Source organism: Camelus ferus, chromosome 1 (genome assembly GCF_009834535.1).
Source record: "Camelus ferus isolate YT-003-E chromosome 1, BCGSAC_Cfer_1.0, whole genome shotgun sequence".
In the NCBI taxonomy this organism is placed as follows: domain Eukaryota; kingdom Metazoa; phylum Chordata; class Mammalia; order Artiodactyla; family Camelidae; genus Camelus; species Camelus ferus.
Window position 1 is genome coordinate 15,802,152 of NC_045696.1, and position 23,386 is coordinate 15,825,537.

Here is a 23,386-nt window from a genome sequence, read left to right on the forward strand (position 1 = left end):
TCATAAGTCCTTCATATCATGCTGTTTTATAAAATGCATTTGTAAATTGGTCATGTCAGAGAAGAAAGGAAATAAGATACTGGCATTCTTTTCATATTTATTATTTACCTTAAACATCACTTAGCAGTAAAACCATGTCAAGATATCTGTATTTTTAAGTTGCTGTGTAGCAGTATTGAGTCTTTAAAATGTGTTGTAAATATTATTGGAACATATGCAGCATTATCAGAATCTTTTTTTAGTTATGAAAAGCTATTTATGGAATGAAATACATTATCTCTCAGCCTTGTTATAAACCACAGTTTCATAGCATATTAGCGCCACTACAGATATATTTAATATCTCGATTATAAATTCTCATTTTGGTATAAATTTTCAATCCATAGTTTTGTTCAATTTTTTTTAATTTTCAGCAAACGGGCAATAACCATCCATGGGGTTAAATAAGTATACATGTATCTACAAAGATTTTTGGAGGACGGAGAGGAAAGCAGTGGGATGTCTTTTCTCTTGACACCAACCAGTTTTCAGTTCAACTGGGTGTCCTACAATTCAATGTAATTCTGATGCTAACTGCACAGCTTTAAGGGTTCAGTCTCATAAGACTGCCCTCATTTCAGATGCCAATCACGAGTACTGAGTCTCCAGGTTACCCACACTTCCATCCAAATTGGCTACAGAACTCAAGGATTCCCCACAACCTCTTCCTTTGGGTTTGAGTAATCACTTGAGCACCTCACAGGATTCAGGAAAAAGCTTTACTTGCTATTACCAGTTGATTATAAGGAACCAACTCAGGAACAGCCAAGTAGAAAAGATGAACAGGGCAAGGTATGAGGGACGTTGCCTGGAGCTTCCAGAGGTTCTGTGCCCTCTACAGTCACTCCACCCTTCCAGCACCAGGTTCACCAACCTGGAAGCTCTCTGAACTTCATCATGCAGGCGTTTTGTGGAGGTTTTCTGAGTAGGCGTGATTGATTAAATCACTGACCATTGGTGATTAGCTCAATCTCCAGCCCCTGCCTCCTTGTCCTGGAAGGGAGAAGTGGGACTACAAATCCAACCTTCTAATTCTGCTTTGGTCTTTCTGGAGACCAACCCTTATCGTAAAGCTATTTTAGGAGGCCCCAACCACCAGTCATCTCATTAGCATACAAAAGACACTTTTATCTCTTCAGAGATTCTAAGGGTTTTAAAAGCTGTGTGCCAGGATCCTGGGACAAAGACCAAATACTTGTTTTTATTATACCACAAAGCATGAGTAATTTTTGTTTTGAAATAGCATCAGAAAGGCACTAAAGTAAATAAATTTTAGTGAGGGTCATCAAAAAGAATATTCAGAACTTGCAATTCTTGTGAGTTTCTGATTAATGGAATTAAAAGAGCTTCCAAATACCACTGAAGGTTAGATTTTCAATACAAATTGTCCTGCCTGTGTTACCACTTACTTTGTTACAGTATCATTAGTGACATAACGTTTTAGAAAAAGTCATCTAAGGAAAGGCAACATTAATTTATTCACAAGGGAATTAAATCAAAGATCAGTATACTTTTTCTATAAAGGGTTAGATGGTAAATATTTTAGCCTTTGTGGGCCATGTGGTCTCTGTCACAGCGACTCAACTTTGACAGGATAGCACCAAAGCAGTCAAGCAACAGGTCAATAAATGGGTTTGGCTTTGTGCCGAGAAAACTTTATTTACTGAAACAACTAATGGATCCCATTTGGCCCATGGCCATAGTCTGCCTACTCCTGGGCCAAACTGACTGAAAAAATGTCATTCACTATAATAAATAATTATAATGGATAGTTAAAAAGAACAATTTGCTTATACACCCATGGATTTTTTTTTTTTTTGGCCTGGTGATGCTTATATGTAACCAATAAACTGAATGCTTTTGTTTAATGCTAAGTTCGCATGAAATTATTAAAAGCATGAAAAGGTAATTACTTCTGAAATTTTGTAGAATCCATAAAAGGTGTTGCAGTGGCCTCCTGAAAACAGAAATTTGTCTTTGCATATATATTTACCCAAATTATGCTTTATAATCCAAGAAATCAGCAGTTAAGTAAAAAGAATTAACAACATCAAAAAGAAGTTAATAGTTCTTTTCTTCTCCCAAGAGAAATGCCCTTTCAGGTTTGATTTAAGAATTGATAGGTGCCTTTAGGAAATACTTTCATTATAGACAAAGAATTTTGTGGGTGATAGTTCCATAATAGTTTAATAAATGTGGGTAAGTTTAGCTTAATTTTTGTATGTATTAAAGATTTCTGAGCACTTTTAGTATGCATAGGAAAAGGTTCAGAATCATAGGAGATAGATATATATATGTGTATATATGTATATATACACATATATATATGTATATGTATATACACACACACACACACACACACACACACCAATGACACAGTGTTTTCTCCCTAAAAACCCAAGTAATATTAAAGCTATGGGTTTAAAGATATTTATCCCATTTTTATCTCTTTTATAAAAATGTTTATATATTGTGCTTTAAAATCACTTCACAATTTTAAATAATACCTTTTATTGAAGTATTTTATTTTTCCAGAGTAGATGTACTTTTCCCTGTTCCTCCCTCTAAGTAAGACTTTAAAATCCTAGGTGTTATACATAAAACAAAGAAAACTCTGAAAGATGAAGAGACGAAGGCAGAGCAGCTAGGAACCTCGTGGACTGAAGAACAACACAAACATGAGCTCCCTGGGTTTTCTTTTTGCCTCATTTCGCCCAGATTTGTAGATAAAAAGTTAACAACCCATAAACAGCAGTCGAGCAGACAATAAAAACCCCAGCTAAAGTCTGGTCTCTCCAGCCACCGGACCCAGAAAGAGACAGCCTAGCAAAAGAGAAAGCTTTCAGACAATAACAATTTGACTAATTTGACTACAGCCAAACATCATAGGAAAACACACACATACACACACACACACACACACACACACACACACAGCCCCACCCCAATGCCTATCTGCAAAGGCCAAGAGGGAATTCTAGACAGAGCAGAAAAGCTGCAAAATATATGGAGCCAAACTGACAGAACTAAAAGGAGAAAAAGACAAATTCAAAATTATAATTGGAGATCTCAACATCCTTCACCAACAATCAGTGGAACTAGACAGAAAATCAACATGGGTCTATAAGAACTGAACAGTGTCATCAACTAAGATAATCTAACCACATTTATAAAACACCCCATCCAACAGCAGGAAAATATACAGAACCTAGAAATAATTCCAAACAGCATGAGCTGATTTTTGACAAAAGTGCAAAAGCAATACAATGGGAGAAGGACAGTGTCTTCAATAAATGGTGCTAGCGCAGTTGCATATCCATGGGAAAAATAAATGAACCTCAGTCTAAACCTGGCACCATATAAAAGATTAAATCAAGATGGATCATAAGTTTAAATGTCAAATATAAAACTATAAATCTTTTAGAAGGAAACATAGGAGAAAATCTTCAGAACCTGGGGCTTGGTGAAGAGTTCTTAGACATAACAGAAGCACAATCTCTAAGAAAAAAAAATGCTAGGTTGGACTTCATTAAAATAAAAAACATTTACTCTTTCAAAAGACTCTTTTAAGAGGATGAAAAGACAAGCTCAGGCTGGGAGAAAATATTTACAAACTACTTATCTCATAAAGGTCTCATACCTAGAAATTATAAAGAACTCTCAAAAATTCAACAGTAAAAAAGCAAAGAATCCAATTAGAACATGAATAAAAGACATGAAGAGACATTTCACTGAAGAAGGTATATGAATGGCAAATAGGAACATGAAAAAATGTTCAACCTCACTAGCCTAAGGGAAATGTAAATTAGGATCACAATGAAGTATCACTGCACACCTAGTAAAACAGCTAAAATGAAAAATAATGACAATATCAAATGCTGGCAAGGATGTGTAGAAACTGAATCTCTCATACACTGCTGGTGGGAATGCAAAATAGTGCAGTCACTTTGGAAAACATTTTGGCAGTTTCTTTTAAAATAGAACTTAATGCTGACATATCCTAGCAGGCGCACTCTGATTCCAGAGAAATGAGTACTCATGTCCATATAAAAACTAGTACATGATTGTTCATAGCAGCTTATTTGAAACACCCAAAGCTGGAAATAACCAAAATGTCCTATAAGTAATGGTGAAAGAAACAAACTTTGTTATATCTATACCGTGAAATACAACACAGTAATAAAAAAGGAATGTACTGCTATACACAAAAGCCAGAATGGCTTCCCAGGGCTTCTGCTGAGTGAAAAAAGATCATTTCAGAAAGTCAAATGCTATACGATTCCATTCGTGTAACAGTCTTGAAATGACAAAATTATAAAACTGGAGACCAGGTGAATGGTGTCAGGGTTATTGACAGTGGGCTGGGGGTGGTGCTTATGACTAAGAGGGAAATATTTTGTGGTGAAGTAATAGCACCTTGCTTGCTATAGTGGTTGCATGAATCTATGCACATGTTAAAGTGACACATAACTCCACACGTACTTTATACCAAGGCCAATTTCCTGAGTTTAATGTTGTACTTTAGTAACCTAAGATGTAACCATGGGGGAAACTGGGTGATACACAGGACCTCTCTGTACCATTTTTACAGCTTCCTGTGAATCTATAATTATTTCAAAATAAAAGTTTAGAAAAAGGAAAATACAGAAACTTTGTAAGGCGTTCTTTTAAAAAAAATACATTCTCTAAATTTTTTCAAGGATTTTATGATGTCAAACTTCTCAAATGAATAGCTTTTCTCTTTCCAACAGTTGACTAAACCAAATCATTTATATATTGGAAGCTTACTGTTTATTTTTAAATAATGCTATAAATTCTATACTTGCCATGTCTTAATATACCAATTTACAATTGCTAATGGGTATCAAAGGATCAAGGACACTAAAATCATGATTTTATCAAAAAACTCATTTAACACATTAGTTGCAACCCCATTACTGACCTCAAGAACAGTCGCTTTTGCTGGAGCTGCCAACAAGCAAACAAAATGTGACTGATTTTCTACTTTTCTCTATTTAAAAAGGAATTAATGAATATAAATATGTCCCAATTTGATATCTCAGCTTTCATAACACATACTTTGGAAACTCTATGCCTGAATAATTGGGCCATTGATTATTTCTGGAACATAAGTTAAGCCCTTCAATTTCATCTTATGGAGACCTGAAAGTTACAATAAGAAGGTTTCCAGATTGCTTTTAGTTTTTTTTAAATTTCAAGTTATCTCCTTTGATAAATCTTGTTTCTTAAAAATACTTGTTTATTAAACTGCTAGACTCTGCCATTCTTTAATTGCTAATAGCAGGCCATCCAAATATGTCTCCTCCCTCCCTGCTTTCATAATTTATGAAAAAAGATACAATGCATGTGGAAATGTTTTAAAGGAGTCTATAGGAATGCCTAATGGTATGCTTTTTTTTTCTTTTTTAAGTGAATGGGGTAAAGTCATAAGGAGAAAATCTCTTCTGAAAGGTATAAATACAGGTCCACAGTCCCTTATCTGCAGTTCTGAAATCCTCAAAATATTCTGCAAAGTAAAGGTTTTAAATCATTCAGTTGGCAAGACTGGCACTCTCTGATAGTTTCTGTGTAATCCACGAGTGTTAATATTCCCAACTTTACTGCAGAAATGTAAGTGTGTTGTGCTCGGGATGCGGGCCGTGGGGTACCATGCAGTATACGGTGTGTGGACTACGATCCTTTTTGAAAATCTGAAAATTCCTGACTTATGAGACATGTCTAGTCCCAAGAGTTTGGAATGAGAGATTATGGGCCTGTCCTAGAAGAGTCCAGGACAGGTGTTTATATAGCACTGAGAATAGGAACTTACTTATGTGGCAGATGAATCCAAGAGTATAGATATTTCATGACATTAAATTTGGGAGAAGAGTCAGATAAGCACCAGGCTGACCTTTATTTCACCACTAAGCAAAATGGGGCATTGAGCAAGGTGCCCAAGTTGACCCAGTTACAGCTGGAACCATGGCAGTTTGGCTTTAGAAGTCATGCTTTTAAACCGCAAAGATACTGCTACTGAAGACCTATCCTGAAAGCCTCCTCTGTCACAGCAGAATGAGACTGAGTCTCCCAGCTGAAAGCATGAGGATTGTGTGAAAGTTCATACCCTCATGGATAGAACCCCAGACTCCAGAAAACTGGCAATCCAGTTCATATTCCCCAAGTGTGAAACTGGAGGATCCTTTTAAGGAGTAAAATGAACAGCTCCAAAGGGAAAAAAAAAGAAAAAGAAAAAGAAAAGAAAAAGACTGTGGGAGTTGACCTCAATTAATCCTCTGCTGTGGAGTTCACCTGTCCAATTTTGGCTTTGCACACTGAACTTCCAACCAGCTATTACTATATAGTATCTTTTTACACAGGAATAGCTTCAGGGATCACCAGACATGTAAGGAAAGTGTCAAACATGAAACAGATCAGAATAAACAATCAATAAACAGAGGAACAGAACAGAACATAGGAAATACAAATAGTAGATAAAGTGTTAAATACATACATACATATATATATATATGTATATATATATCATGAAGACTGTCAGAGATTAATAGAAGAAGTTGCATTCATAAAAGCAAAAAAGGAATCTATAAAAAAGTGGGTGCAATAGACAATAAGATAGAGAATCTGGAAGTTAAAAACATGATAGCTGAAATTTAAAAGTTCAGTACAACTTGGGAAGACAAGGTCAGTGACATTCCCCAGAAAGTAGTTCAAGAAAACAGAAATAAGAAAAATTAGAGAAGTTATGCAGGAGGCTCAGAGGTTTATTTCAGGGTAGGCTTCAAGAAAGAGAAACAGAGAAAATGCTGGAAAGGAAATGATTAATTTACAGAACATGTTTCAAGAACTTAAAAACATGAGTCTTTTTAAACATTATCCTTAAGAACATTTGGAAGGGGGCATGTGTTATATAGCCATGCAGCTGTATTTGAAAGATTGAGGAATCCTTAAGAGCCTTTTCAATAAATATACTTCTGCTTTTCCCTTTTAGGGGCACAGCAATTGCTGGCATAGTATTTGGAATCGTATTCATCATGGGGGTCATTGCTGGAATTGCCATATGCATCTGCATGTGCATGAAAAACAACCGTGGGACCCGGGTGGGTGTCATCAGGACCACCCACATCAATGCCATCTCCTCCTACCCTGGTAAGCAAAACTGCTTCCTTCTTCTCAAGGAAGGGTCATTTTTGTTAGTTATGTTCTGCTCCTGGGACAGAAGAAACATTAAAGACTCTCATGGGAATAACCTCCAAGGATGTAGGGCATTTCTGAATTAATGTAGACTGAAGCTCTAAGTTTCAGTGGAGGTTACTTAGATCCACATAATAAAACCTACCTACCATTTGAAGCTGTTCATATTTTCAGTGGTTGTCTTATTGACTACAATTGCCCATCAACCACAGTGAAGAGAAGTAGACAATTTGCACCCACTGTGTCTGTCTGCCAGTGAGTTCTGACAAATGATTATAAGGTATAAGTTACATGTCTGAATAAACTGGCATCTGATTCAATAAGTATGTATGTCTTGAGAAAAAAGAATTGAAGGAAGTTTTGATGTGTCCTTTTTACACAAAGAAAACATTTTTTTAACATAATATTAAAATTACCAACAAAAAGCAAAGGTGATCTATGAAGAGTTCGATGAGTATTTGTTGAGAATCTCCTGGAATTTCCACATATAAATATATTGAAGACATATGACTTCATAACCAAAATGCTGTGTTTTGCCTTAGATGATTTCAATAGCATTTTCTAAGTCAATCTATATACATACAATTTGTCTTATAAAAAGGAGTCAAGTTCTACATTTAACACATCCTTAGGAAGATAATTTCCTATCCACACTCATGTGCTCTCTCTCAGTCCCTATAAAAAAGGGAGATGGTACCTTCTACATCCAGTCTGCCCTGTGTATCAATTTCCTAATAACTTCTTTCCTCTCTTAACCTTTTCCCTATCATCTTTAGCTTGAGGGAGAAAATTTCAGAATTTCAGATGCACGTGACAATGATCATTCCCTCTGTCCTCGTTTGTCAGCCCTCTCTCTTCTCCAATAGCTCCTTGTTAGAGTGTCTCAAGACTCACTCTTGTGTCTTCTTCTATCCTGTATCTACACTTACTTCTGTGGTTACAGCATTTAACCTCATGCTATTAAGTACTATTTATAGGCTAAATGCCTCCCAAAGTTATATATCTCCACTCCAACCCTCTTTCCTGAATTTCAGATTCATCTGATCCCACTGCCTATGATATCTCAGATTTAACATGTCTAAAGTTGTACTTCTGATCATCCCCCACCACAAGTCCTCCATTCACCCTTTACCGTCTCAACTGATGGTGTCTCCAGCCTTCCAACAGCTCAGGCCAAAAACCTTGACATCCTCCTGGACTTCTCTGTCTTTCCCTCACATCTACATGCAAGCTACCAGGAAAATTTCTCAGCTCCATCTGCAGAATATATTCAGTATCTGACGACTTCGCACCATTCCTTCTCTGATGGGTGCCACCATCAGCTCTCACCTCCATTACTGGATCACATCCTAATGGCTCTCCCAGCCTCCACTCCTGGCCCCCAGGGGTCTATTCTAAACACAGTAGCAGACAGAACCCATTTAAGATGATTCAGTGTCAAATCACACCTCTGCTCAAAATCTTTCAGTGGCTCCCCATTTCCCCCAGAGGTAGAGTCAAAGACAGTGGTTTCTCATTTTATCCAAAGTATCAGACAAATCTTTTACCAAGGCCCACAAGGCAACGTATGAATTGGCTCCTGTTTTTATTTCTCTGGTCTCTTTTCCTTGCTCTCTCTCTTCCCACTCTGGCTCCAGTCACACTTTTTTCCTGGCTGTTCGGTGAACACACAGGGCACCCCCTCATCTTTGGGCTTTGCCTAGAACACCAAGTCCCTCACTTAATCCAAGTCTTTGTCTAAGGTCACCTCCTGGATGAGGCCTTCCCTGATCACCCCACTGAAGATTGTAACGTGGCCCTCCCCACAGCACCCCAGTTGCCCTTCCTCTCCTTTTCTTGCCCAGTTCTTCTCTTAATCTTCTAAGATACCATCCTAGTTCACCTAATTGTTACGTTTATATTTATCGTCCACCCCCTCTTTCTAGAACACTGGCTCCATGAGGCAAGGATAATTATCAATTTTGTTCACCTTTCAATCCCAAGCACACGAGACCAGAACTGGCTCATGATGGCCACTCAGCAGATGTGGCTGAGCGGATGCAGAGCATCCTGAAAAAAACCTGATTTAGTTACATCAACACTTAGAAAATTTACATTAAATTCCACCCTGAAATCTGTCACTTTTACTCACTACAAAAGGAATTCACAGTTTTGAATCTTCCCAACTTACTAAGGATATTGTTGTGAAGACTATGGTATAAGGAAAAAATGTGAAGACTACAGTATAAGGAATGTGAAGACTATGGTATAAGGAAAAAATAGGGGGAATTATTTTTTATTCTTCACATCTCCCCATTTCACCTGTTCAATCCATGACTCAAAAGAGGACAGTCCAACGGAGACATCAAACAAGCGAAGACGTGACGCATGCTGTAGAGAACATTCCGGACACATGTTTGCTCAGTCAAAATGTGTGGTTAAAATCAAGTCTTAAAACATTTTAAAAATTTTTTATAAAATTAGACTAGAAAATACAAAATATTTTAATGTGATGTATCTTCTTGGATCTGAGGTTTCTATTTCATGCATGGAAATGTGTTTTTAAAAACTTTATTCTAGTGGCATTATTTATACTGGCTGATCCATTTTCAGTAAAAGTGTTGTTTTGGGAACTGAATAATGCAAAAAACATAATAAACCTTATGGTGGAGGCATTTTTTACTGCAAAAAGACTAGGACTTTGCAAACACAATTTGTTTGCTTACTTCTCATTTCCTTCTCAAAGTCACTAATAGAGCTGTTACTTAAAGGATCAGGAAACAACACAGAGTGATGCTGAGTGCTTTTCAAAATCTTTCATCTATGGAAATAGAAAGTGATTTTACTCACATTAATTAATTAACCCTGTGATAACTGAATAACCACTCAAGTTATTATACAGTCCTACAGCCTGGCGTCCATGTAAATGAGTAGAACATAATTTAGTCCAGGTTATTGTATCCCTTGGTGAAAGCTCTCGGTGGGGAACCCTACAGTGAACTTTATTACTCTGAACTGGGAGGAGGTTACCAAGTAAATGTTCTCTGCCACGCCCGACCCTTTGTTGGACAGTGACCTTTCAAAATAGTTTTGTATTCCTGGCATGTTGGGCAGCATGAACCATGTTCTGTTTAATTACAACTATATTTAGAACCCTCAGGCTGAAAACGGGAATTATTTGTCAAGTCTTATATTTCCACCACTTTCCAGAACTTCAGTATAAACAAAAGAAAGTAATTATGTTAACCCTCTTTTAAAAAAATGGTTTTGGATGATACACAGATGAAAGAAAATACTACAAATAACACAGAAAGAGCATAAGAAAAGGCTTGGCAAAGAGATAAAAATCAAACAGCAACAAAAGAAAAACAAGGGATTTCAATATCATCAAGAAAATTGAGATTTGAAGTACATTATTGAGTCCTTAATGGTAAGTAGGTAGGTGATAGATGGATGGACAGATAGATAGATAGATAGATTGATAATCAATGAAGAAGGAGGGGAGTTTCTTACTAAAAGAAAAATGCCAAAAGATATATGTAGAAAGAAGTTGTGGAGCTGGAAAAAGCATCATTTTAAAAGCATCATTAAAAAAGTTTAGGATAAGAATCATCAATCAATGGTAAATCAGGGGGGAAGGTTTGCTAAGGAACTTTTAAAGTGTGCATCTCCAGATTCCTTGTTAGTTACAAGAGGAAAAAAGAGTGATTACACAGTGGAGAAATAGACAACATCTTGATGAGGAAGTAAAAATGAATTAACACCAAAGAGGGACAGATGGACGTCTTGTGCCTTCGGGTGTTCTTTGAGGATGACACAACTTCGTTTGTGTAGTGATCTGGCCAGAAGTTCGTAGCCTGAATCTTAGCCTGAGAAGATATCTGACAAACCTAAGTCAAGGAACATCCAAAATAACTGGCTTGTAGTCTTTAAAATTTCTTCGAAATATTCCACTAAGAAATCAAAACTCCATTTGCATCACCGACTTCACAAATGAGGGCAACCTTATTAGTACGTGTGCTGAACTCATGACTCAGCAGAGGACTTAGTGAAGTGAGGATGGTCTCTTCTGACTTTACCTATTTTCTTAGTGAAATAAGAAGCGAGTCTTATGCTGAAAGTGGCTTCAGGAGGTGTTTGCAGTTAGGAGAAAGAAAAAAGTATGAAACAGTAATCTCAGAGAAGGGAGGGGTGGTGAAATGCCCAGTGCATCATTTCCGAACAATGTCAATGTCACCCTTCAGAATATGGCCAGTGCACTTAAAGTGAGATCAGTCAGCACAACTGTGCATTTTTCTCTCACCACATTAAGCTCCTAGACACAGATCTGGGGTAGCCAAAACGCTGGATTTAATCAGGACTGGAGCTTTGTCAGGCAATGCGGGAGAGAAAGAGATAAGAAAATTGATAGATGCACAGAAATAATTTTAGTGATGGACCATAAATCTAAGCTGAATGAAGAAAGACGTGTAGACAGCAAAGAGGTGACATCAGTTTAAATTAATTTGTTTAACGCCAACAGTAAATCAGAAATCCAGATTTGGTCCAAGATGGGATGTGTGTATTCCAGAAAGATGAGAAGTGGTGATCATATTTACAAAGTGGTACCATTACTGGTTACAACAAGGGTGAAAAAAAGATTTTTAAAGGCAAAAGGCCCAAGGGACTGAGAGGCAAGGTTACATGTGTTACAAACTGATCAAAGAAGACAATTTAGGTGAATACAAACCTTAACACTTCATGAATTGGATGGTCGTCCCGGGAAGCGCAGCAAAATGGGCAGAAGGCAGGGAGCTCTTATAGGGTGAAAAATAAAGAACGAAGAAGAGAAAAATAGAAACTATCTGATTGGTTGGGGCCACACAGTCAATCTTGTTTGTGGTGAGAAGGAACCAGGACATGAAGTATAGAGCTCAGGGTTGGCTTGGCGTTTGGGGATTAGCTGATGGGATACACCGAGTCTCTTATCAAGCAAAGCTTTACGAGGACATTAAAGTATCTAAGTTTTGGTTTGCGGATGTGGCAGCCGAGCTGGAGTGGCTTCATCTTGGGGCTAGAAATTTTCTTCAACAAGTGGATGTTGAAATCACAGAGAACGACAACAGAAGTCGTGATGCAAAGGAAGGTAATGGGCCTGATGCCAAACCTTCAATCAGTGAGAGTTTAGCGTAGAGAGGACCACAGATACTGATAACAAGGGGGCGTAGGAAGAAGTATAATCTCATTTAATCTCACCAGATCGTTTTTAAAGAGGGAACTTAGTTGTTTAAAAATGGGTATGAGAATCACAGGGAACACCCAGCGCATCTCCTGGCCCCACAGGATGGAGGATGTGGGAGAAAGAATAGATCTGATTTAACAGTGCTGCAGAGGAAGCTGCCCTCTCACGAAAATCAGATTTTAACCACAATAGAGAGGTAAAGCGAAGGTTCCCTTTCGCTCCCTGAGATAACTACCTCATGCATTCGTCTCTCTTCTCAAAAGGCAAAAAAGAAAAAAGAAAGAAAAAAAACTCCTCAGCGTTTCTCTCAGCAGATGATGGAGATGTCACTTCTCTGAGAAAACAGACACAATCAAAAGAGAACTTCCTTGTATTCGGCACTGGAGTCACGTGTAGAGGGATGACAGGAGGGTGAGGACAGAGAAAGGGCTTTTCTTTCTTTTTTTTTTTTTTAATGGCTTAGTGGTATTTTTTTTTCTTTCTTAACTTTAGTACAGTCTATTACAACGTGTCAATTTCTGGTGTACAGAACAATACCCCAGTCATGCATATACACACATATATTTGTTCTCATATTTTAGAGAGGGCTTTTCTGATGACAGACTGGATGTTGTACTGAGCACAGGTGGGGAAAGTTTGGAAAGTTAATTAGGTCAGATATGTAAAGGCTTCCAGAGTGAAAGATCTACAATGAAGGTGACCTCGTCCTGCTCGGGGTGACAGCTGGATGGAAACGTGCCTGGACGTGTCTGATAGTATCTGAGAGGAAGGTTCTAACCACGTCAGCGCTTCCGGAGTTGCGTCTTGGGCGATTGTAGGGGGGTGTGGGGGGGGGGCCTGCGTCTGCGGGTGGGGGGCGTTGGGGGGAGGGCGCAGGGGGGCGGGACGGGTCTTGCCAAGAGCCCTCTGGGCCTCTGCTCTGAGTGGGGGCAGGCGAACAGTGAGTGGTGGGGTTTGGGGAGGGGTCAGGAGAAGGTCTGCTCCTAGTAATAATATTAGAAGTTGTCTTTTAAAGTAAGTCATGAGTGATAGAAGTGTCAGCAAATGCGGAGGGGTGTTAAAAGATAAACTGAGGCATATTTGTCAATGTTTAAGAGTTTATTTGAGCAAAAATAGGGTAACACCTAACCTAAAGTGGTTAGGAGCGCCCTGCCTTATAGAGAGAACGCATGGAAGCAACAAAAGGAAATTATTTGATTTGCTTTAGCTTACATTAGCCTAGTTGGCTGTTTGTGATTGGCTGTCCTGAGTGTTTTGGTTTTGTAACTTTGAGGTACTCGCAGCTTAGATTTTGGCTTTGCTTACATAGACACCACCTCTCCATAAGAGTCAGTCAGTACCGTCTAACAACTTCCCTGTGTGATTAATTTAACCAGTGGTAATCATACTACCATATATAACTATCAAATCAACACACTGAACACCTTGAACTTACACAGTGTTATATGTCGACTATGTCTCAATTGAAAAAAGTAAATTTAAAAAAATACAGGTTAAAAAAGAAAAAGTCATGAGATTTCACCTGTCCTACCAGGCAGTAAAACTATTTACAATCAATAATAATTAAAATCAGGTATTTGTGGTTAAAAAAAAAAAAAAAAAAAAAGATATGCCTTGGTCATTGGAACAGAACAAGTAGATTAAAATTTTACACAATTTAAAGGAGAGATGACAAAACAATGTGAAAAGTGAGAATTAAGAGGCCACATTTTGATAATTTGGCTTAACCAAAATTTAAAACTTCAAAAAAAAAAAAAGCTTCGAAGCAAATTACACCAAATAAAATAACAGATGTAAGGACACCCCAAATATATAAATTTACATGGAAAAGCTCAGAAAAAGACAGGTTATGCATCAGATGCCTGAAAAAGAAGATACATTTTTAACCTTGGAAACCATACAGAAGAGATCAAAAAGATGAAGAATCATGTGTTTTGTGAGAGACAGTTTTAAACTTCACTATGTCAGTAAGGCAAAAATAACAACTAACCATCTTGACAAAGAGCTATTTTTAGAAGGATATACAGAAAAGGTGTATAACTTCGTACACTTGTTTATATCTTGTTATCTTAATGCTAATTAAGATCCCAATTTGTAAATTATCAGCCCAAAACAAACCAAAAACAAACAAACAAACAAACAAACACACACACAGTATGAATTACAAATAATAAACAAGATGGAGGACAATGTCAAACCTCACCACTATCAAAGAAATGTAAAATAAGGAGCTATTGTAATAGTGGCTTTTTTTAACTATTAAATTACCAAAACATTAAATGGTAGCCAGTTAGAAGATTTCTAGAATTCTATTCTAAAAAATGAATTTGAAGTAATAGAAAGTCTCTGTGTGGAAGGATGTTTGTCACTCCATTATTTATAATGATAAAAAAATTGTTAATCTAAAAATAAGTGAATCATCAGTGGTGTAAAATGCAGCTGTTAACAAGAAAGTTCATGAAGAAGATGAATCAGAATGAAAAACACTAAGTTACAATACAAAGTGAAAAGGCATAGACCATTTTACATGCCTACAAGGATATCAGTACACAAATGACTAGAAGGGAGTAGGTAAAGATATTGTTTGTTAAACTGTGGTGATGAAATTATGGATGATTTTCCTCAGTTTCCACATTTTATAAAATACTGTTAGTACAAGTTTGGTAACACAGTGCACCTTACCTTTACATTTGCTTTAGAGATGTTGACCTTGTTGCAGAAAAAATGTGTTACAGCTCAGTTGTGACAGCAACCTGGATCTGGGCGAGAGACCAAGCAGCACTCTGAGAGTTGGAGAATTCAGGTTTATTACGCAAGCCAGCCCAGAGGAGTTAACACCCCAAGTTTTGGACCCTGTCTGTAGGTTTACACAGGCTTTTATAGGCTGCCAGTTTACAATTTGCAACATCATATGCAAATAAGGTATAACAAAAGTTAACTAATTAGGAACAAGCTTTGTAGAAATGGACCAATCAGGAGGGAGAGAAATAACCAATCAAGAGTGAGGGAAATGGGCCAATCAGAAGTGAGAGAAATAACCAATCAAGAGTGAGATCCATACAAATGAAGTACTACAAATGGACCAATCAGAAGTTAGGGAAATGAGCCAATCAGGAGTGAAGGAAATAACCAATCAGGATTGAGGGAAATAACCAGTCAGGAGTGAGCTCAGGAAACCAATAGAATTTTAGGGGTAAGTAAGCCATTTCAGAGGCAAAAAATGAGACAAAGCCTCTGGGCCAGGGAACCGGATGGTGTTGGCAGGAGAGTAGTGGCCCTGCCTGAGGGTCCTGCCGGTCTTTTTATGCGGTTTCCCACCTCAACCTGAGTAGGTAAAAAATACTTTCTTCTATGAATTTCATAGCATCCCTCAATGTTGTAATAGTCCAGACAATCATATTGACATTAGTGATAAATGGCATATTTCCCCTCTGTAAATCAGAGAAGTGGAATTACTGGTTATGAAAGAATTTCAAAGGGACGTATCTCCAGCTGCATCCATACATCTTTAAAAGATGATTTGACCTTTAAGGATGGACAAAACTGCCCGAGTTAATCAGCAATTCTAAAATTGATACCTTGAAAAGTTTACTTCCTACTGAAACCTGTTTACCTGTAGGAAAAGGTAGCACATTCCACAGGTATACAAGTATTATTTCAGAATGCCTTCCAGTAGCTGGTACTGTAAAAGATGTGCCATGTTTATTTCATGGTGCATGGTCCTCAAAATACTGCTCTTCAGCATTATATTATCACTTTATCAGAATTCAAAGGCCATATGAATGAAAGAACACTGTTTCATATCTTAGATTTTCATGTTCAACATGCAGCTGTATAAACCATAGGGAATCTCACTGAAATGTCCTCCAGCCATTTTTATATGCAGATGGCAAAATATAAAGGCTTTGTTACTGAAGCATAAAGACACACCGCAGCTTCATGACAGAGAACGAGGCAGAGTCAATCTGTAGAGTCATCTGGTGTGTGCTCCTCAAGTGGGAGGCAGGAAAAAGCTTCAACATAAAAACAACTTAGAGCCACATGCTTATAAGTAACAGTTCAGTGGGTCTCCAGCTGTAACTTCCTGTTTTATGTGGAGGCTGCCTTTCTTGGCTTGGATGAAGTTTGTTATAAATCTCTTTGTCTCAGTCTTCCTAGATATAATGAAGCAAAGGAGTGGGTGTAATGCAGAGGGAGTGTATATTTAGACTCCACAGGAGTTATTTTGTTTTCTTATGGGAAAGAAAGCTTGGAATGGCCCAGCCTCTCAGGGTCTAAAGCAGCCGTGGAGAACTGCATACATCATTGCTGCTTTCTCTCCAGGGCTGTGTCCTCAGCTGTGAATCCTGGAGTTGCTCAGCCCACAAAAGACTTGCAAAGCCTTTGCTCACTACAGCATCCCTCGAGGACATCCCACCCAGTTCTGTGTCTCCATCTTCCTCTTGTCTCAGGGACTCAATTCTGCTTTCTCAAATCCCTGAGTATAGGCAGATCAGTAAATGGTTCAACCGATCAAGCTCCTGGTAAAGAGAACCAAGTTAAAGGGACCCAGAAGAAACATAGTTTGTGTTTGCATACAAGGCAAAGCCCTGTGTTTATACAGGCGTGCTGATCAGAACACTACCATCACCTTTTTGGTAAGGGCGCAATTTAGAAGACATTTTAGAGATATGTTTGTTGAAATGTTGCTTGTTCTTTGCTGCAATTCTTAATTTAGAAGATTGGCCATTTAGATTTTATTGTAACTGATATTGTTAGCAGTTGAAGAGTTTTCATCAGGGAAGTAAACATGTTTATTTTTAATAACATATTTTAAGCAATAATAATGGGATTGAGTTTCCATATGTGCAAAATTAACTTTTTAGATAAAATGTGTAAAGAAAACATTTTAAAGAAAATGTTTCTAGTGGACAGAAGCTTTCAATAGATGTCTATGTCAAGCCACAGACAAATACAAGTTTTAAACTAACTAAAACCTTTAATGTAAAAATAAAACTGAACAAAATGTAAATTAAAATAAATAAGTAAAAGCTTGGCCATTTATCTGTGTTATTATGACACTAGTCTTGTGGTTTAGGCTACATTTCACAGTAAGCCATTCAGACATGTCAACTTCCGACTAGAATTTTTGCCGGTAGACATAACCGGTGTCCCAGGTTCTTGTCCTGGCCCAGAAAGAATTCAGAGACAAGACGCAGAGTAGAGTAAGAGAGTAAAATGAGGATTTATTAAGGGATAAGATAGCACACTCTCAAGAGGAAAGCAGGCAGGCTCAGGTGAGCAGCTGCCCCGAGTTTCTTTGGCAAGTTGGTTACATAGGGTGTAAAAATGAATGGGCGGAATATTCATTGGGGAGGGAAGGGTTTGGGGTCATATTCCCTGATTTTCATCCCAACTCCACCTTCCCAAGGGAGGAGGGATTTTTGTCCTTATTTAGTCTGGATTGGAAGTGTCATGGCATTGGATGGGTACTTCTGATCTGCAAGGCTAATTTTATTGAAATAAGGGCATAATAAGCAAAAGGTTACATTTGGACAATGGAGATTCCTTCCTTTTCTCACCTTTCTTCGTTGGCCTCTAGGCTGCTTATCACCCCGAGAGGTGTGACCACTTATCAGCCCAGAGGTTCCTGCTTTTCTTTCTCTGCTCAGGAACCCCTGGTGCTTGCATGATGTATGGTTTCCTGCATTTGGTCTGTGTCTCTCCTTTCTGTCCAATTCCTGCCATTTGGCCTGCATCCCTCTTTCTCTGCTCATATCTAGCTGTCCGCCTGCTCTAACAGAATCATGATCTGCTGATAATTCATCTACTCTTAGCATGCACGAGGTCCTGGGCTCAATCCCCAGTACCCCATTCAATAAACAGATAAATAAACCTAATTACTGTCCCTACCAAAAAAAAAAAAAAAAATTAAAAAAGGAGTAACTCTCTTCCAACCCTGGAGACTGGGTGAAGATGACTACAAAATAGACATCCATACATAATTGTAATAAAATGCATTAAATGTGATTGTAAAACATACTGACATGTATTACAATAAAAAAGTAAAGAAATTTTTTTCAGTTAAGATTTAGAAAACTAAATTCTCCATCCTCATTTGGAAGCCTGTTTGTCCTCCCCCCCCTTTTTTTTTTTTCCTTATTTCTGTAATGGCTCCACCACCCAGGTTATGGGAGCCCAGTACCAGGTGCCCAATACCACGACATCTTCTTACTTCTGTGAAGGAAAAGCTGGGCTGGTCTAACAAGAAAACTCACAGTTCTAGGAATGTGAAAGAGAGGCTGGGCTGGGCTAACAAGATAACTCACAAGTCTAAGTATTGGAATACTGATCTGAGTTCTGCTAGACTAACTTGTAAATCTAAGTTAATTAGTGTTGGTTTGCTGTTTATGTTTTTTTGCTAGCCAGCTGGATTTTCAAAGATACATATCTGGCTTTGGAATGTTGGTTTGCTGCCTCCCCGCCTCCACTTTTGTGATGATAATGCTGCTAAAGCTGTTCCATGCTTATTGGCCTAATACCCCAAGCTTGTACTTTACCCTGTAAAACCTCATGCGCACGTCCTGGAGGTGCTCAGAGCTTTGGAGCAGAAGCCCCTCTGAGCCCGCCGGCGTAATACATCTGAGTACTCCAACCCTCCGAGTGGTGCTTGTTTCTTGACTGGCCTGTCGTTTCTGTAACACTTCCTACCCCTTTCTCCATCTACCCAGTCATCACCAAGCACTCAGCTGCTCAAGGGCTCCTGTAAGCCCCACCCCCAGATTCCATGAATCCCGTATAAGCCCTCACATGGGCTACTACATTGTCTGACTTTCTCTTTGTCCCCCTCAGTCCATGCTGCTGAGAGAGTCGCCTTCCTAAAGCATAGTCCCTAGCCTGTTCAAAACCTCTCACAGCTGCACACCACACACTCCTTACGTGACAGTCAAAGCCCACCGTGCTTACAGCCGATCTTATCCCCCGTGTCTGTGCCTCCCACTCCCCACCCCTATATTGTACAGCATGAGGGAGAGAGCCAATATTTCATAATAACTGTAAGTAGAGCATAGCCTTTAAAAATTGTATTAAAATAATTCAGTCAACTTTTTAAAAGCCCACCTTGATGGTGATACAATCAGATTCCTCAACAGCTTTTCCCATTTCTCTCCTCCATGTGCTTTTTAAATGATTATTTCATTTCCATTTTTTGAAATTTGGAGGGGGAAGTCATTAGGTTTACTGATTTGGTTTTTGAATGGAGGTACTGGGGACTGAACCCAGGACCTCGTGCATGCTGTGCACACTCTACCACTGAGCTATGCCCCTCCCCTTCCTCCATGTACTTTTTGCTTTGAACAAAAGCCTCTCTTGCTTCAGTGCTTTTGCTCAAACTTGAATTTATCCTTTTAGCCCCTTCTCTGTTCCCCGTCACCATCATCTTCCCAAGAAACTTGCACTAAGCCACCAATTCTAAATACTTTGGCCAATATCACCATTTATTATAGCACTTGGCCTTTCATACATAGGTATCCTCAGCCTGATAAAACTATGATTATTGGAGGCAAAAATGCTGTCCTCCCCCAAATTACCCAGCCCAATGGCTTACATGTAGTAGACGCCCAATTACTGCTGAATGCCTGATGCCTTTTTCCTTTTCTTTTCCAGTAGCACCGCCCCCCTACAGTTACGACCATGAGATGGAATACTCTGCAGACCTGCCTCCTCCATACTCCCCCAGCCCAGCACAGCGTTCTCCACCCCCTCCTTATCCTGGAAACTCAAGGAAGTAATCCTTCTCCCAGAACAGAGTATGTGCCAATCAGAGCTCTTGCCCGGAATAAAATGCCTCTACTCAGAAGCAGACAGGAAAGAACTGCCCTAAAGAATACTCTTTGGGGTCAGAAAATATGTCGAGTGGATTGCCCAGGCTAACAGATACAGGTTTCTGCCCCACTCAGCGCTGATCTCATCGGGAGTATTATGCTTGGTTCAGTGGGACCACATCTGAAAAGATCTACTTGATCAACATAAGCTCACTCAGAAGAGAGTAATGGATACACAAGACATTTGAAATTCATGTTTCTTAAAGAACCGGTGAAGAAAATGGCAATAGTGCTCCTAAAAAGAGAGAGAGAGAAGATTTCTGTAAGAGCAGAGCCTGGACTATTTAAGGAAACAACTCCATTTTGTGCAGCTTTAAAAGCCAGAACTAGAAGTATTCAGTCTTTTTTTTTTTTTTTTTGTCTTCAACAAATGCAGATCAAGTGCCTGAGAGCCTACTGTGTGCCTTATACTGCTGGAAGCACTGGCTCGAACTCACAGGAAGGGAACTTTGGTTTCAGCATCAGAACGGACAGTTGGAGCTTTCTTCTTGACGAGAGTGTGTTGTGAAGCTCCCCGTCACCAAGACTTCAAACCTGATTTCAAATCAATCTGGTAGAAACACACTCTAGAAGGGATGGTGAAATCAAATGGTAGATGGGTTCACTGGGCCCCAAAAATTCTGCTCCTGTTTTAGGTAGATGTGGGGTGAATTTCTATGTCACCAAGAATGAAAGCAACAGGAATGGTTGAATCTTCTCTATTTAAATTGAGACTTAAAATCAAGGGGACGTCACAGTTGCTTGAAGCCAAGAACTCTTCAGTGCTAATCACTTAAAACTCATCCAACTTTATTTAGTCTGTTATGATACAGGTTATTCCAACTGTGAAAAAAAAGATTTGTAGCAAGTTCCACAAGCAACAAGTGCTTTATTCCAGATAAAAATACGAGAACCCAGATATTCCCTTGGGAATTTACATCAAGGGGTAAAAATCTCAGAACTTGACCAGGAAGATATACGAAGAGGGGAAAAAATGAAGTTTGGATTCTGCTCTGCGAAACTCCATTCATACATAGTTTAGACAAATTTCCATTTCTCTTATAATATTTTAATAATCTATTCTCTTGAAAAAGTTATATGGTTAGTGGAAAAGTAAGATATTGACATCAAACGGTTGCCTTTTGCCAAAATCCAAATTTTATAAAGTGCCTACCTCTAGGTGTAGAAGTTTTTAATAAATAATTCTAATATGCCATACTTTGCTGCAAGTGACCTTAACATTTCTATTTTTATGTGGGGTCCTTTCATGTATTTTAAAGTGTACATTGAGAAAATATTGGGGATAGATGGTCAAATGTGCGTGTCATTTTGCAATTAGACTTAAAATGTTTAATCTAACATCATCATCATCATTCAGTGAAATCTCAAAATAATGCTAAGAATTTTGCTGAAAAAAACGATTAAAAGAAATGTCTTAAGGAAAAAAAATTATAGCTCTGTCCCTGTAGTTAGGAAACTCAGTAGTTAATGTAAGTAGCATCTTTTACTTTCAGATACGTTGACTGAAATGCGGTCTAACTGCCAGTGAGATCTGAAAGCTCGATTTGTTTAGAATGACTTGTTTGATTGTTAGGCACTGATGATTTTCTTGCTTATAAAGACAGAGAGCATTCGGGCATTCCAGTTTATCCTAGTAACTGAGATTTTAGCACAGTTTTAGCAGCACATATGCTTTAATTTATCTCTCTTCTGCAAGTGTGATCAGACCCAATTACACCGCAGCTACACAACTCAAAGTGCCAGGGCTTCTGTGACATTCAGAAGGATGCTTCCCAGTGTGCCATATATTCCTTAAGAAAAATGGAGAGGCAAAGTCCAGCAGAAATTGAATTCTCATCATCTTCGCTGTCAAAAAATGTTTATTGCGTACCTCCTGTGTTCTGCAAACATTACCCACACAGGAGCTATTACAATCCACACCATCTCTCTTCTTTGAGTTGTTTTATGGCGTCCCTTAAGGCACATCACAAACCCACAGGCCTACAATAGATGAGTATGTTTACTGTTTGTATTTAGAGTCATGATAACATAAATGTGCACAGTATCGGGTCAGACTTTTGGAGTTCACTGATTATTTTCATAGATGATACATCTTGGGAGAAAACAGTACATGGTGTGAAAGCTTTAAATTACACTTATTTAAAAACTAATGTATTTGCTGTGGCCAAAGTGTTTACAATAAGCAATAAAATGAAATAACCCATTTTAACAAGAGTTATAGTTTACACTGTCTTGCGTCTGTTTTGTTCGCCCCTCCATTTCTGCCGACTTAGCCTCATGCCTCTGTACAGGACACACAGGACTGGAGTCGACTAAACTTTATTTTGAATCCTGTCTCCTCTCTATGATTTGAGGCAGGCTTCTTCATCTCTCGAAAATTCAACTTTCTGCTCTGGAAAATGTAAATAATAGAATCGACTTCATCAGGTTTTGTGAAAATTGGATGACTGCACACAACACTCTATGTGTTGTGCCTGGCACATAGAAAATGTTCTATAAATGTTAGCCAAAAATAAGTTGACAAAAGAATAACATAAGGATGACAGCCTCTAGAACTGTGCCGTCCAACACATTAGCCTCCAGCTACATATGGTTATGGAAATTTAAATGAATTTAAGTTAGAATAAATCACAAATTTAATTCCTCAATCTCCCTGGCCACATTTCAAGTGCTACATCGCCTCATGTGGCCAGTGGCTACCTTACCGGGCAAGGCTGCTCTAGAAAAATCCTCATTGAATAGGCAGCAGTCAGGAGTTGAAGAAAAAGGCCAGGAGAAACTGAAGACTTTGTCGGTTAATTGTAACATCCTTCAGAAATGTGTGTGAAGGGGCCATCGCTATGGAAGCAAGGCTGTGATCTCCATGAGAACCCGTGAGCAGTGAGAGGCCCAGCCACGCTCTCATCAGAACCAGGGATGGGGAAGCTATCGCAAGAGTGGATGGGCTGACAGTGGAGGAGAGACCCTGGACCTGGCCTGGGAGTTGGTCAGTCAGGCCCACAGTCTGTTCTGAGTCTAATCAACTTTGCAGCCACCCTACTCAGCTCTAGAAGCCATTCCAGGGACATCCACAGCC

The 23,386-nt window shown here is 38.7% G+C and overlaps 1 protein-coding gene across 1 annotated transcript in view; it reads left to right on the forward strand.

Moving 5' to 3' along the window:
* CYYR1 (cysteine and tyrosine rich 1) overlaps positions 1-22,524 on the forward strand; it is a 98,620-nt gene extending 76,096 nt beyond the window's left edge. The window contains 2 exon segments of the mRNA XM_032476935.1: positions 7,046-7,203; positions 20,093-22,524. Coding sequence (XP_032332826.1) covers positions 7,046-7,203; positions 20,093-20,217 — 283 coding nt within the window. The 3' untranslated portion in view covers positions 20,218-22,524.
* The last annotated feature ends 862 nt before the right edge of the window (positions 22,525-23,386 follow it).